At 47.6% G+C, this 16,127-nt stretch overlaps 1 protein-coding gene across 3 annotated transcripts in view; it reads left to right on the forward strand.

Annotated features, from left to right (window-relative positions):
* LOC116941604 (laminin subunit alpha-1-like) overlaps positions 1-16,127 on the forward strand; it is a 132,036-nt gene that overhangs the window by 64,882 nt on the left and 51,027 nt on the right. For all 3 annotated transcript variants that reach the window (XM_032952810.2, XM_032952808.2, XM_032952809.2), the window contains exons 16-28: positions 23-136; positions 1,620-1,759; positions 2,687-2,773; positions 4,788-5,002; positions 5,614-5,720; positions 7,372-7,552; positions 8,186-8,322; positions 9,014-9,256; positions 10,053-10,196; positions 11,797-11,976; positions 12,534-12,719; positions 14,624-14,751; positions 15,905-16,022. In XM_032952810.2, coding sequence (XP_032808701.2) covers positions 23-136; positions 1,620-1,759; positions 2,687-2,773; positions 4,788-5,002; positions 5,614-5,720; positions 7,372-7,552; positions 8,186-8,322; positions 9,014-9,256; positions 10,053-10,196; positions 11,797-11,976; positions 12,534-12,719; positions 14,624-14,751; positions 15,905-16,022 — 1,980 coding nt within the window. The remainder of the gene's footprint in view (positions 1-22; positions 137-1,619; positions 1,760-2,686; positions 2,774-4,787; positions 5,003-5,613; positions 5,721-7,371; positions 7,553-8,185; positions 8,323-9,013; positions 9,257-10,052; positions 10,197-11,796; positions 11,977-12,533; positions 12,720-14,623; positions 14,752-15,904; positions 16,023-16,127) is intronic.

The following is a 16,127-nucleotide window of genomic DNA, read 5'->3' on the forward strand; positions in this document are numbered from 1 at the left end:
CCGCGTGTTCCCGCGGTTGCAGTCGTGCATGCGGGGACACCGGCGCGTGGACGGGACCCTGCACGGTGGGCGGTGCGAGCCCTGCCGTTGCCACGGACACGCCGACGACTGCGATGACCTCAGCGGCGACTGCATGGTGAGGGCACCGCCGCACGGAGCGAGGAGCAAAGCCACTGCCAGGGTCTCGTGGATGATGTCCAGATGGCCCGCGGTATTTTGTAGACACGGCTGAGGGACGCGCGCAACATGTTTGAGACCCACATTGGTCAAAGTTAAACATTCAAAAGTCATTGCAATTCGACTGTGGTTTCCCATTTTGAACCGTGTGTTTCTTCTCTCAATTTTTTTTTTTGCCGAGTACTACTGCCGGCATATTCGGCTCCTGATGACTTGTGGACATATTGGACCCTTGAAAAGGTGTTTGCGTTTAGCTTGTTGTCATTCCACCCCTCACCTCCGATTAACATGGTTTTTGGCTATGCTACGGTGCGAAAGAAGTTCGACATACATATACAAAGGTGCCTGCAGTACCACGAGGCAAAGGCTTGAAAAAATAAATACTCGGCACTCAGCATAAACCGAAAAACCACGTTTGATATATGGCCGTCCATACCCGCAGTATCAAAACTCAACCCCGCTTAGCTTCCGAGATATAACGAAACCTGGCGCATTGCAGGTGATTTGGTAAAAGGCGGCCTTGTACTCTATAGTTCCGAAATTAAACTTGCTCTAGGTGTCGACCGGAACACCTCAAATGCTAATCGGAAGGATGAGGTGTTGCTCATAATGGTGCTATATTCTTGGTTCTTTCGGTAAAGTCACGTAGAAGGGAAACAATAAAATAATAAAAATATAAAGCGTGACTTTACCGAAAGAACCAAGAATATGAATTCCTGCAGTCACGAAAGCTTTGAATCAAAACATAATGGTGCTGTCAAACATCTGGCTATCGTATCCGCTTAGTACACTTTAAATGATCCAAGTAACGCATTGTTGTCCACTGCTTGTGGACTTCGTTGGCTGAAGTTGCTCTCGCTCATGGTCAAGCTGACTGTCGTCTTAACTCTGGCCACTACTGCCTTCTGCAGGCCACAAACAAACATGACAGATAGCGGAGCGCCGGATTGCGTTGGCTGCTCTCTGGCAATGTTTGGACGTACACATGTATTTGTGCTGAAATATATTATTTGAAATTTAATTAAGGGTGTCGTTTATCATCACATGCTGATTTTTTGGGTCGCAATTTTCAGAATGAATGATCCTAGCTGTTCACATGTCAGTTGTAAATAGGTAAAAAAAAAATTGCTTTTAAGACCATAAATAAAAAAAACTCTGATTAGTTATTTTGTAAATTTTCATTTACTTTGTATCTTAATTCGAATCATTCGAAGTGTATCAGTATAATATATTGAACATCCAACTGAAAAATATCCGCCCTGACCAATGAGCAGTTGCAGTACGTGATGGTGCAACCGTGATTATCAACGTTTGCTCACACATCCCAGCGAGTCGGATGTGTACCATCGTGGTGTGCTGCTGAGGAATGGTTCGGCACGAATGCTGGGACGAGTTTGGTAGAGCGCCCACGCTGAGCCCGTTCCTTCTCCTCGTGCCCACAGCTGCCTCTGAGCGGCTGCCGCCACAACACCATGGGGCCGCACTGCGAACTCTGCCGCCCGGGCTTCTACGGCAACGCCACGCGCGGCACGGCAGACGACTGCCTCCCCTGCACGTGCCCCCTGTCCATCGCCTCCAATAAGTACGGCCCCAGCGCTTTCTCCCTCTCCTTCCCTCCCTCCCTCTCTCCCACCCTACCCCTCCAGTCCACTCCCCTCCCCCATCTCCCTCTTCTTCCTCCCACCCCTCACCTCACTCCCTCCCCTCCTCCTCCCCTCCCTCCCTCCCCTCCTTCCCTGCCCTCTCTCCCTCCCCTCCATCCATCCCTCCCTCTTCCATACACACCTCTGAATACCAATCGCAATACACCGACATGTGAAGCCGTTGACCGATCCACCGTTGCCGTGTTCGCTCACAAAGGGACGCCTGTTATTACAAGCGCCTACGTAAAGCGCAATGGAATAAAACCGCGTTTCATTATTTATTTCTGGGTTTGTGAAAGAGCTTAGTGCGTACAATTCGCTCTGCCATCACCTTCAGCATTGTCTCGAGTGCCCTGTTCAACTGTATGGTCCTTGGCCCACTCAGGCCATGCCTTAGAGGAAAGTGATAACATACTCCCCCCCCCCCAATCTCTAAATGTGACGAAGCTCCGTTTTTAAAGATTGTTTTTGTTAGGGAGGATGTAGAATTATGTAACAACATGAACAAAAAAATATATACGTCCGTGCTAACATTAAACAAGGATGTAAGTTCCTATTCCATTGTACAAATGTAAGATTCCCATTTTCAAGTTCCCCAGACCCATGCCTAGCTCTGCAAATTGACCAATCATTCTCAGTTAAAACCCACAAATGTAAACTCCAACTAAAATATAAAAGTGAGCGAGCTCGAGAGTAACTTTACAATTCTGCAGGTAATCCATCATCTGCTTTGTAACGAACATTTTAAAATCTGCTCATCATAAGTAAAATCCTGTATTTATGGATTACAAGTAACGTTGAGCCAAACAAAACCGGTAAATAAAAAAACTACTGTATATGAAACGTGTTCTCCCTGTTCTATTCAGTTTCAGCCCGACCTGCCACCAGGATCCACGCGGGGTGCTGACCTGTGACCAGTGTTTACCAGGATACATTGGCCTCCGCTGTGAGAGGTGAATACCTGAGTTCTTTTGGCAATGGTTTATTTTATCGGTCTATATGCGTTTTTATAGGCAGCACAGACACAAAGAACCAGGCTACGCATCCGCCAAATGACCGGCACGTTCACGCATAATTATAGCGATCCCCAGCTGTGATATAGAGTGAGTGATCTATAGGACAGAGGGAGAGAAAGAGGGATACACTGTACTATTTTTATTTTACCAGGTAAGGCAAACTGAGCTGTATAGCTCTTTTTCAGAAGCGACCTGGCCCGAAATGTCAGCTCAATAAGGTGGCTTATCGTGTGGAAATGTATAGCAGACAAACACTAAACGCATGTTGATTCTAAATGTGGAGGGAGTAACACCGCGGAGGGCCCTGAGAAATATCCATGCGACCACGGGAAAAAAAACATGCAAACTCCAAATATACAGCAGGTATTTGAGTCGCGATCGAACTCACGACCTCCTGCATACTCGGCGAGGGAGATAAAATCTCGAGGAGAGAGAGGAAAAGGAAAGCAGAAAGGAATAAAAGCATGGCAGGCATACATTATGCAATACACGGAGGGCGGCAGGGTACGATCTTAAGTAAATCAATGAATAGCAGACCAAGTATTCCTGAAAGCCATGAGTAATCCTGAAACAGAGCCCCTAGCTGTCCAAGGGTGGATATATCTTACGAAAAATTAACCAGTGTTTAAGTGTGGGTAAATCACAGGCCTTCCATTGCTTTGTGTGATGTTTTAGTATTTCACCATGACATTTGCATGGTTTTTAGAACGCTGCATTGAAGCTCAAAAACAGTTTTTGAAGCTTGAAGCGAACGCTGAAAGGGGGTTCCACAACAGCTGTTGCAGTGCGGGGGGGCGGGGGGTGGTGGAATGTCTTTTTTTTCCGAGCACACTCACATTTTTTCAGCTCGGTGAACCGAAAGCCCTGTGGCTCATTGCCCCTAATACGATGGTGCGGACACACGAGCAGTGTCCTCTTCCCAGCGTTGCACAACAACCTTTTAAAAATAATTTTATTTCTTGCTCGCGTTTGCCAGCGTCATGAACTCAACGAGCTGGGCCTATTTTACTCGTGGCGGAAAAAAGGGGCCTCACTCCAACGGCTCCGTGGACCCCGCAGGGATTGTTTGTGTCCCCTGCACTGCCCACTGTCAGGCTGTCAGGGGAGGTGGGGGGGGGGGATGGCAGCAGCGTGACGCTCGCAACCCGGGGGGCTAGAGAGAGCGGCATATGGGCATGGCGCCCAGGGGCCAGTTTCCGCTCTTTTTCCCGCGAAGCTGACGGCCGCCGTAATTGTCCGCTGGCCGTGTAATCCGGGTCTGGCAGCGCTTGCCAGGGTCCGTAAGGCCAGCGGCTCGTGAAAATCGCTTGGCCACCAAAAAATTGTAACCGGAGCGTTTTTTTTTTAGCAAGAACAAAACTTTATTACTGCCAACAGATACATTGAGTAACTGAGGTATGGAGGGTGGAGGGGGGGGAAGTACTGTATGTTTAAAAAAAAAAAATTATTTGAACAACAAACTTTTTAATCTGTTAGAGGTTCACACCTTTATCAAACGCTCCAAATTGAGGGTCCTTCTTGGCCTGTTTGGCCACAATTATTTTTTTTGCAACCTGTAGGGGAATCTGGAGTACCCACAGATACAATGTGGAAAATACTCAAAACACCACACGGATAGTTAAGCAACCTACTTGTCCTGTGCCCCCCCCACCACCCCACAACCGCCTTCAAACTAAACGGGAAGAATTGAATCTGACACCGTGACGGGGAAGCACAGGGGCCCCCCAAAGCACGGGGCCGCTGGTGGCGTTTACCCCGATTCGCCGTACCCCTAGGGATGGCTCCGTCGACGGCCTGTTACAAGTTTCAACTTTATTTTTTTTGCTCGCCGCATTGCCCATCGGTATCGATGAGCCTGATGCCGCCGCCGCCGCCGCCGCCGCCGCCGCGGCTGCTGCGCTATCGTCGCTGCTGCCATCTTTTAACGGGCCGGGGTGGGGGGGGTTGCCAGGTGCGCGGACGATTTCTTCGGCGAGCCGAGCTCCCCGGGCGGCTCGTGCCGCCGCTGCGAGTGCAACGGCAACGAGGAGGCGTGGGGAGGTGGCCGCGTGTGCGACGCGCGCACCGGCCAGTGCCTCCGCTGCCGCGAGCGCACCGCCGGCTTCCACTGCGAACGCTGCGCCGACGGATTCTACGGGGACGCCACCGGCACGGGCGGCTGCCAGCGTAAGGGAGGAGTCGAGGCGTGGTGGATGGCAGAGCCAGAGCCGCCACCAACCCACCGCCACCAACCGCCCTACGTTACCCCTCTTTTCTAAGTAACATGAGTACATTTTTTTACTTGAAACTTTCGTGGCCGCAGGAATTCATATGCTTGGTTCTTTCGGTAAAGTCATTGTAGATTAAATATAAAAATTATAAAGTTAACATTCTTTTCAACGTGTTATTTTTAATTTTATTTTACTATTTTCATTTTTATTTTCTGTCTACGTGACTTTACCGAAAGAACCAAGAATATAACATAACTAATAGAAGCTTCTTGTCAGCAAGTGAGGACCCAAAATTTACCACATGTTACATTACAACAAAACAATTTTTAATATCATCTTAGCAATGTTATTTGTTGCATTAAATACATGCATTAATGTTTTATTTATTTATTTGTATACTGTATTTACACAAACACACATGCATGCCATAACCTTGACGTTTCCCATTTTTTGGCAATGGCTAACAAAAATAATCGTCCTCAACTCGAGCGCTGCTCTATGAAATTCGCTCAATATCGGACGTGGAATGACGCTAACACTCTCGCGGTTGTGTGGTGCGTGCGACAGCTTGCCAGTGTCACCCCGAAGGAGCCACCGCCCCTCAGTGCGACCGCATCAACGGGCAGTGTCCGTGCCGCCCCAGCGTGGTCGGCCGAACGTGCGAGCAGTGCGCGGTGAGAGCTGCGCTCTCCTCTACTCCGCTGTCTTCGCTCATTGGCTCAAGGGGAAACGCGCATGGGGTGGCCGGGAAACTGAGATCCCGGTTCATTTGCATCCAGGCAGACGCCTCGAATTAAACACGATCCTCAATACGTCGTGAATTCACGGCCTCGACCCGGGTCACCAAAGATCTGCGGGAAGAATCGCATTAAATTTAGCTTCATCACATTGGCACAATTCCACCACCAATACGTCGTGAATTCACGGCCTCGACCCGGGTCACCAAAGATCTGCGGGAAGAATCGCATTAAATTTAGCTTTCTCACATTGGCACAATTCCACCTTCGAGAATTTAAGTATCGGCTCGACTGTCATTCGACGGAGGCCACGGTCAGTGGCAGACGGGGTGGGAAAGTGCTGCCGCGATGGATTTTGCCAAATATCACCTTGAAGGGATTTCGGAGGCAGCTCTGTGATATCTGCCTCCGCAGGCCATTGTCTTTTGTGAAGGTTTACACTTCAGTGGGAGATCGAAATGTATAAAACAATGTTTTAATGGCAATGATGAGCAATGCTTGATTGACAAGTGCCTTGTACATGTGATAACTTTCCTACTGCCCTCATCTTGCTGTGTTTTTCTGGTTTCTCTTGCCACTGCTTTTACCGCTATATTATGCATCTCCCTGCGCTGCTAGGATCCGTCCCATGCTGCAAATACTGTCAATTTGGAATTTAATGACGAATGTATTTTTTGTTGTGTGTTTAACCGTTAAAACACGTTTCTGATGGAACACACTCTAACATTTGTGACATCTGTGACCCGATGATATCTGAACTGTGGAGGATATTTTAACTAGTCTTGGGCGCACACCCTCCCTTTAATCAATCCTCACTGGCTACAAAAGCGAAGAATGGTCAAACAACCTCCTTGACTGTCATAGCATGGGGTTAGGCCTATACTGAGTGGTGGATTAACAAAAGGGCTGTAATAAATGTAAATAGAGCCTTTTCTAAAATTTGGAAATTTATTAATTTTCCAATGAAACTACTTTTTAATATATTTAACCATGTCTTTCCAATGTGCATCAAAGTAGTTAAAGTTTATAGTGACTCATGTGCAGAAGGTGAAGGTTAACACCCCTTTCATTACTGTCAAGATGTATACTATTCTGAAACCATATTTCTAAAAATTCAAATGTTCACTTGAAATATGTTGGCAAGCATGCACCAAGTATATTTGGTAAAAAAAAAAAAATGTACCTTATTGGTAAAGCAATCGTGGCTTTATAATTGCAAATGTAAAATGTAAAAACAACTAAGTAAACACGTTTATGTTAATTGGTTCAGGAATCTGTAGCCAGTTGCATAAATCATCTTTACAGATTTTTTTTTTCATTTAGTTCGCCCATCATAGATGCATACGTTGACATTTCTTTCACAAAACATAGTTTATGCAACCAAACACCGACCTCTAGTTTCCAAAGGTCCCCAGCCTGTAATGGCGTGGTTTCTTGCCTGAGCCTAATAGGACCCGCCTACAGGCACAGGCGTGCTTACCGCTTCTCAACAAAACTCTTTTTTTTCTTCATCTTTATTGACCGGTTAATCCTTCCCATGCGCACGCAAATCGTCATTTGCCCCGCGGGTTTACGTCGTCGCTTTCAGATCGGTTTCTACGGCCTGAGCTCTGGCGCCGGTTGCTCCCCGTGCCCCTGCCACCCGGTGGGCACGGCAGGCGTCGCCTGCTCTGCCGACGGGAGGTGCCACTGCTGGCCGGGCGTGGAGGGGAGGTCCTGCGACCGCTGCACCTCTGGCCACTATGGATTCAAGGAGGGCGGCTGCACACGTGCGTAGAGCTAGATGCAGGGGGCGACGATGTCACTCTCAACTGGGCCTCGTAATCTTTCCATTGGAGGCCTGGGGCAGAATGCCATGTGGTAGAGGTGGGGGGGGGGCTTATTTGTATGTATGTAGAACTTCTTTCGCACCGTACATAGCCAACCGTGCTAATCGGAGTGGGGGAAGGACAACAAACTAAACACAAAAAGCAGTTCTAAAGACATTCGTTTTCAAATTCACTTTGTTGATAAAATAACATTTATTAAAAAACACAGGTCCATATGTGGAGGGAGGGAATGTTTTGTTTGCAGCCCAGGGCAAATTGCCCCCTTTTTCCCTCTGCCCTCTGGGAGGCTCTGCCCGAGAGCATCATGCCCTTGCAACATAGGAAACATTGCGACATTACTTGACAGGAGACGATGGCAAGCACCGTCTATTAATATTTGACTGCCAGATTAGCCAAGCAAGTAACGTTTTCCCATTGGTAATCGTATAATTGACTCTTTCCAAATGTCTAATTAGCCAGCTGTGTAATTTAGCCCCAACCGACAATCAATCCATCAAATTGCAAGGGATACATTTAGAGTCGTTGCTAAAATTAGATGGGTGTTTGTGTGCGGTGGTGACCTGTGTCTGGCAGCATGCAACTGTTCGCACACCAACCACCATTGCGACCAGGAGACGGGACGCTGCCTGTGCCCCCCAAACACTGAGGGCACGCGGTGCCACCGCTGCATCGACGACCACTGGGGTGTGAACCCGCACGCCGGGTGTCGCGTACGTGAACCAAGCACCTTGCAACACGGCGCGCTGCTGCCACTGCTAAAAAAGGCCATGCCGGCAAAACGCTGCCTCTTTGTCACACGGTGACAAACTCTGTATTTTGCAAGCATCGCATCATTTACAGCATATCTATTGATTTTTGCCAATGATATTTTTTTTGGTATGCAGCTCTGACTGAAATATAGGGCCCAATTTACACGCAAGAAAATGTTCATTTTCACAAACATTTTGCTGAAAAATCCGCCAATGTCTTGATTATCAATAGTGTAGAAAATTACATCGGTGATGCGCGTTGTATTTTAGCCATATTTTATAGACATTGATACTGGCCCAGAGAGTTTGAAAGAGGCTGACGCACAGTGTTGAACAATTTTCCAACTGACTTTAGGATTTATTAAAGTGTCCAAAAAAATATATGATCTCAAAATTGCGTAATAGCGAATTCCATCATATTGGGAATAGGGTAACGATTGGGAAGTGAGTAATGCCCTGCACGGTTGTAGCAGTGCAACATAAAACACAGGGTGCTGTGTACAATTTATAATGCCACATACAAGCTCGAGTTTCGTACCCGGCTATAAAAAAACGTTGCGTGACTTTGCTTCGCGATTTCACACCCTGTCTCGTGATGAAAAATAAACGACGGAGGGCCAAGGTCCTTGTTTCATTTCCCACTGCCCAACAGGCGTGCAACTGTAGCGCCGCGCACTCCCGTGGTGCACGATGCGACGAAGCGAGCGGGCAGTGCTCCTGCCTCGACGGGTACGGGGGCCGCACGTGCGGGGAGTGCGCGCAGGGCCGCTGGGGGTACCCAGCGTGCCGGCCCTGCGAGTGCCACCCGGAGGGCACGCGCGCCAACACCTGCCCCGCGCCGCCGACCGGCTCGCTCTGCGGCTGCGACGAGCGCACTGGCCAGTGCGCCTGTAAGGTGGGCGCCTGGGGCGAGCGAGGGGAGGGCTCTTTGAAGGGTTCCTCCTGTCCTTCGCCAGGGTTGAATTGGCCCTCACCGCCATGGCCGGCGACGGTGCCGGGCTTTCGCAGCGTTTTTCCACTTGTCGCACGGGTTTTGCGTGCATGACGTCGATTTCGGAAATGTACGTGAAGGTAATTGATGGGGTGAGGGCAATTTCACAGGGCATCTGCGTGTTTGTAGTCAATGCAATTGTTTAATTGGTCTCGGTTTAATGGCGTTTGCGTTGAACACAAATGCGTGTTTTGATTCAGAAAAACTCGTGGCAGGGCTTATGTTGAATGAACTGCAGCTGAAGAACATATTACGTCCTCTATATTTGCACCAGAAATACAGCAAAGCGCAACAATACCGAAATTTCGATTTAAAGCTTTCGTGACTGCAAGGATTCATCTTCTTTGGTTCTTTCGGTAAAGTCACGTAGAATGAGAATCAAATAATAAATTGATAAACTCCAGCGCTGTCCTCCAGACAGTCTCGTCCCTTCACCTGATGAAGGCCGCTTGCGTTGTGGCCGAAACGTCGTGAGAATATTATTGTGTTATTTTATTTTATCAATTTATTATTTTATTCTCATTCTACGTGACTTTACCGAAAGAACCAAAGAAGATGAATACCGAAATAGTTTTTTTTTTTAAATACGATTGCACAGTGACGGCGAGATTAATCGTCGCGTTGTAAAGCGTGATGCCGTATCGTGAAAAATGATTCCGCGGCAGCGCTGATTGATGTCGCCGACCTTGCCGACCGGCAGGAGAATGTCGGTGGGACGAGGTGCGACGCGTGCCTGCCTGGCACGTTTGGGCTGAACCGGGAGGACCCACGCGGCTGCACAGCCTGCTTCTGTTTCGGCGTGTCCAGCGTGTGCCGTGAGCTCCAGGGCTTTGTCAGAATGCAGGTGAGGTCTGCAGGTCCCACAGTTTGCCACTCCCACAGTTTGCCGTCTTTTTTTGCCATGTATTGGATTTGATGGACAAGTTGCTTCGCTTATACGGACCACCAAATTTAGTGTCCTAATAGTTTACATTTCATAGCCGTGACCGTTTTTATTTTATTATTTTTCTCTCAAAACATGTTGTGATTTTAAATGCGGCCCTCTGAAAATGCATTACTCTCGATGTGATTGCACTGGCAGGAAGAGCGTCGAGTTCAAGATGTCATTATCGTGCAATTGGTGTGGTGCACTCTGGGCCATTTCACTGGTTGCACTTCACAAACATTCTCATGAATAAATCATGAGCCATGGACTCTCTGTTTATATACTCGACTGACCCGATGTACAATGAGCCATCAACATCTTTTGAGACCAGATTATTACCATCATATTCATTTACGAATAAAAACATTTATTTAGCATTTTAGTATAGCATTATTTTTATATTAAATTTAAAAGTGTTACTGTGTTCAGTGGTCAGCTATTTGTTTCAAACAGTAGTCCATATAAAAGGGGCCTCCGTGTATTCACAAAAAAACCCATAAATATTTTTAAAATTGGTTCAAGCCCTTCTTTCGGTCCGAATTTTTTTTACATTTCACTTTCACTGGATTCACTTTATGACCCAATTCTCCCTTTAAAAAAAAAATGTTAATGAACTCGCACCATTGCTTTGGTTACCTAACAGGGCTGGAATGATTTGCCCTCCATGCCGATTCAATTTAAATCAAGATTGCGGTCATTTTGAATTCATAGTGAACGATAGTGCCTCTAGTGGCTGCAGGGGTGATGTAAAGTCAAAACAACATTCTTACGCGTGTGATTCAATGCATGCATCACGAACGTATTACTCAATGTTCTACGTGCTTCGGTCCACAGCTGCTCCCTGCCTGCACACATATACATGGTGATCCATTTACACTCAACAGTTGACTTATCTATCGATTTGCTCCATATCTTACAGGCAAGAGTGTTAGCCGACTTAAATAAGTGAATTACGATCAGTGGGATGCATTTAGAGGCTTTGAAATTAAATTAAATACGATCTCTATCGAGTCCATGCAATGTCTGCCGATGCTTTGGTGCAGTACCTCGACCTGGACCACCCTGTGTGTTAAGTTTACTCTTCAGTGACTCCACTTGTGCCAACCTGCCAAATCTAATCCAGGTATTGGAATGGTCTCCGTAAGTCCTGACCATGTCCGTCCAATGATCGCTGGGCTGCGCCCGTCTGGAACCCACTGATTTCCGATATTAGGAAGCCACTGGAGCTTTGCACTTTTAAATCCAGATTTAGCATGTTTGGTTACGTGGGGTATGCAAGAGGTTCAACATGTGTGCATACATACAAAGTCCGGTGATCAAGGGGGAAGACCTAAGAGCAGTTGGTCGAGAACTGTTTGGGCAGATCTTGGAGCCCGCTTGTCTACTGCGCGGCGGCTGCGCGGGATCTAACGGAGGGTAAAAAACGCGTTGGCGATGAGGTGTGGTGTTGGCATCGGCGGCTTTGGCCAGGGGTGGTGACATCCTGGTCTTGAATTGGCAATGCCGCCGCCCCTCCTAGGTCTTCATGGTGGAGGGACAGCGGTCCATGCCGGTCGTCAACCAGGTTGGGCAGAGAGAGACCATGTCTGGCGTGCGCTACCAACACCCAGAGATGATCCTGCATGCCGGGGAGGTGCTGAAGACGCTGCACCACGAGCCATTCTATTGGAAACTGCCCTCGCAATTCACTGGGCCCAAGGTGGGTTTGACGATTGTTGCATGCCCACTGCACGTTGTTGCAGGCTCAACTTTGAGCTGTCCGTGTGAATGTGCATCTAAAATGACCGAAGCAACAGCAAAACAAATACTAAACGTCACATTCGATTCTGCGCTTGATTTTGGATACTATTTCAGCTCTGATAATTAAACATCTGCTTGTGCGTCATGCAGCGCACATTTATCTCGCGTGCAGACCGGGTGGGAAAGTGCCACACTGTGTGGACCAGTGGTCGCCACTTGGAGGGATGTCAGAGATAGCTCTCTGATATCCGCTTCCATGGGCTCTTCCCTAACACGAAAGAGTCGCACCGTTCTGCGAGAGACCTGAATGGATTCTTCACGACATGATACCTAGAAGCTTGATCGGGAGAGAATTGTTGATTTTATTTGTAGAACATGTCTTGTCCATTTATTTGCAAGTAAGATCGTGGCCTACTTGGTGAAGGGAGCCGGTAAAAGCGTTAAGAATGTAACGCGACCAGATTGTGCTCGAGGGAAAGAAACCACGGTGGTGTGGCGATCTCTCCTGCCCTGCAGCTCACGGCTTACGGGGGAAAGCTGCGCTACACGGTGTACTTCGAGGCCGAAGATGGGAGCGGCCGTTCAGACCGAGAGCCACAGGTGCTGCTCCGTGGCGGGCGCAACAAGGAGCTTCTGATCTACCGCGACATGGCGCCACCGCGCCCTGGGCAACGTACGCAGCACCAGATGGACATGACGGAGGTAACCGCGCGCGCTGTGCACGCCCACGAAAGATTTGGCAACGGCAAATGGCAAGTGGTTGTTGTTTTTTTTTTTTTTTGTTGCTATGATCGGTTCGATTAGTAGACGTTAAGGGGTCCAATGAATCTTCGATGAATTTATTATTTCACAATCGGTCGTATTATGGAGCTGAGTCCGGACATGATCCCGTAATTGGCGATGCAGCACACAAAGACGTGAGGAAACGGGATTCGGGGAAGACGGAGAACCAGGTGGATAGAAGCAGCGGAAACAGATGTAGAAGAAAATGTATTGCGATTGAGCGCAGTCGTAATCCTGGTTTCACGAAAGAGAACCATGGCGGAATTCATCTTCTTTGGTTCTTTCGGTAAAGTCACGTAGAATGAGAATAAAATAATAAATTGATAAAATAAAATAACACAATAATATTCTCACGACGTTTCGGCCACAACACAAGTGGCCTTCATCAGGTGAAGGGACGAGACGTCGTGAGAATATTATTGCGTTATTTTATTTGATCAATTTATTATTTTATTCTCATTCTATGTGACTTTACCGAAAGAACCAAAGAAGATTAATCCTTGCAGTCACGAAAGCTTTAAATCGAAATTCATGGCGGAATTGTTCACTTCTGTCCACGGTCATAAGCTGACATAAGGTGGCGAAATGTTAACTACCTTGCCTGCTGTACAGGAGGTCGTGGGTTCGATCCCGACGCGAACGCCTGCTGTATATTTGGAGTTTGCATGTTCTCCCCATGGTCGTGTGGATTTTTCTCCGGGTCCCTCAGGTTTTCCCTCCACATTTGGAATCGTGCGTTTAGAAGTATCTGACTGCTATAAATTTTCACGTGATAAGCCAATTCATTGAGCTGTGATTTGTGGCCAGGTCGCTTCTGAAAACGAGCTACATAGCTCAGTGGGCCTTGCAAGTTGAAAGAAAAAAATGTCCATAGTTTATGAAGATGATGATGATAAAGCTCATCGTACATGTAGTGAATCACGTGTGTAAGAGTAATAATTGTATGATTCATGCATGCTACATGCAATGGATTAATGTCAACCCTGGAGCCACGAGCGGTACTACTAAGCATACTTCATGGAAATGTTTTTTGTAATATAATTGAAACAACTAATTACATTTCCAGGGCAATTTATTGTTCAACCCCCTAATGGATATGATTGTAGCCTGCAGAAGTGATGTCAAGCCATTCACCAAGATGATAGCGACATATGTGTGACAGCTATCACCTCATGCTGTTCTCAACATAACTATGCGTTAATATACCACGTTTTCTTATCACGGGCCTCATGTAAAATCATACTGGGTTTATTCTTCACAAAGTGGAGGATAGGACAAATTACGGCTTAACTTAAACACGTTTGCATCATTACCTCCCTTTGTGACTGTCCCCACACAGTCAGTCCCATTGTTTTGTACTGCGTCTTGATATAAAGTGGCATTCGGATAATTTATTCATCAAAATTCTGATTGTAGTCCTATTTTGTAGCTGACGACAAATTCCTAGTTCTCACAGAACTGTTCCTAAAACTACAACCCACTGCATCTACATTTTTGTTTTTGTCTCACAAAAGCTCCGAACGCAGGCGATGCCAAGAATTACAATGATACAAAACATTAAATCCTTTTCAGCGAATGCCAAAGCTCCGATGTCATCCGCTGAACAAGCCACACCAACTTGCGTCATCAAAGCCCAAATGGCCTGGGCCACCTTCAAGTCAACCCCCACTGGAGCTTGAAGTGGAAATCGTAGCGGTGCGCCGTGTTAGATGCACGTCGGCACAAACGGCAGCATTGTCCCCCAGCATCGTGGGGGCCACGCTCACCAAATGACCCCTTGCACCCCACCCCCCCCTCCACCCCCTGCTCTGTACGACCGTCAGCACGAGTGGCGTTACTTCAACTCCGTCCTCGATCAGCCCGTGAGCCGCGCCGACTTCATGTCCATCCTCGGCGGCATTGGGAACATCTTCATCAAGGCCTCCTATGGCAGCCGCATGACCGAGAGCAGGTGCCTCTGATCGACGTGGACACCACCACCACCATGTGCGCTGGCGTAGCCGCGACATCGTTTTAGGCATCGCGACACGATGTCGCTTGATCGTGGATCTCATGTCGTACGATACACACTGCGGTATCGCCACTTCTCGGCGACCCTGTCGCACACGTGGCAACCTTGGGGAGCCCACGTGCCTGAATTGACGTTACAATCACGGCGATTAAGTGCTGTGCATCTTGCCACATTGGCTTGGGCAAGGGACATCCTTACAATACTTTATAAGTCATTCAAAAAATAGAGAATAGATCAGCAGACAGTGTCTCCTCCTCATGCATCTGTCTCTACATTAAACAAAGTATTTGTTCCACACAACCCATCTGCCACACGGCCTCTTGGGAGTAGAAAATTTGAGCATCAGCTGCTATTTGTAACTCGTGCAATAATATTATTTGGTTCTTTCGGTAAAGTCACGTAAGAGGTCGTCATCGTCATTAGAAGCGGTCGTCATCTCTCCGCCTGATGACGACCGCTTGTGTTGCGATAGAAACGTCGTGAATTTTTAAAATAATTTTTATTATTTTTATTTCATTATTTCTATCTACACGACTTTACCGAAAGAACCAAACAGTATGGATCCCTGCAGTCACGAAAGCTTCAAATCAAGAATATTATTTCCTGCAGTCACGAAAGTTTTAAGTTAAAATTTAGTGCAATAATGTGCCTCTGTCAGTCTATGGTGGCTCTCTACCACCACTCAGTGGGTTATCTCAGAACTCCACTTGTTTTATAGTTTACGAATGTATGTTAAACTTCATTCGCACCGTATGTAGCCATCCGTAGCTGGCATAGCCAGAAATTATGCCCACCCAGCTGTCATCGTTTAGGTGAAAGATTGTCTTTGCATATTTCTATATCTCATCATCACTATCCATGGGCAGATAACCCGTAGGTGTCCCCTGTACATTTCGTCATTTGTTTCCACTTTCCACTGTCTTGTGCCAATATGCTCAAGTAGGTGCACCTCTTTCTGGCAACCAATCTCTTTTGTCGTCAAGCCATTCTCTGTTAGGTCTGATATATATATACACACACACACACATCTGGATAACCTAGGAGTGTGTGCGAGCTCTGTTAAAGTGCTGTGCTCTGACCGCTTGGGCCGCAGAATCTCGGAGGTGTCGCTTGAAGTGGCGGCCAGGGGGAATGGGTCGAGCCACCTGCAGGCAGCGTGTCAGGTGGAGCAGTGCGAGTGCCCTCCCGGCTACAGCGGCCTCTCCTGTCAGGTCCTGCCCCCGATGCGCACACACCGTCACTGCCAAGACGCAGCCTCAAAACTCGCCGATTATACACACGCACGGCACGACACGCCCGCGGTCAACTCCTTCAAC

This window comes from Petromyzon marinus, chromosome 12 (genome assembly GCF_048934315.1).
Source record: "Petromyzon marinus isolate PM22_M1 ecotype Great Lakes invasive population chromosome 12, UKy_Petmar_22M1.pri1.0, whole genome shotgun sequence".
NCBI classification, from domain to species: Eukaryota; Metazoa; Chordata; class Hyperoartia; order Petromyzontiformes; family Petromyzontidae; genus Petromyzon; species Petromyzon marinus.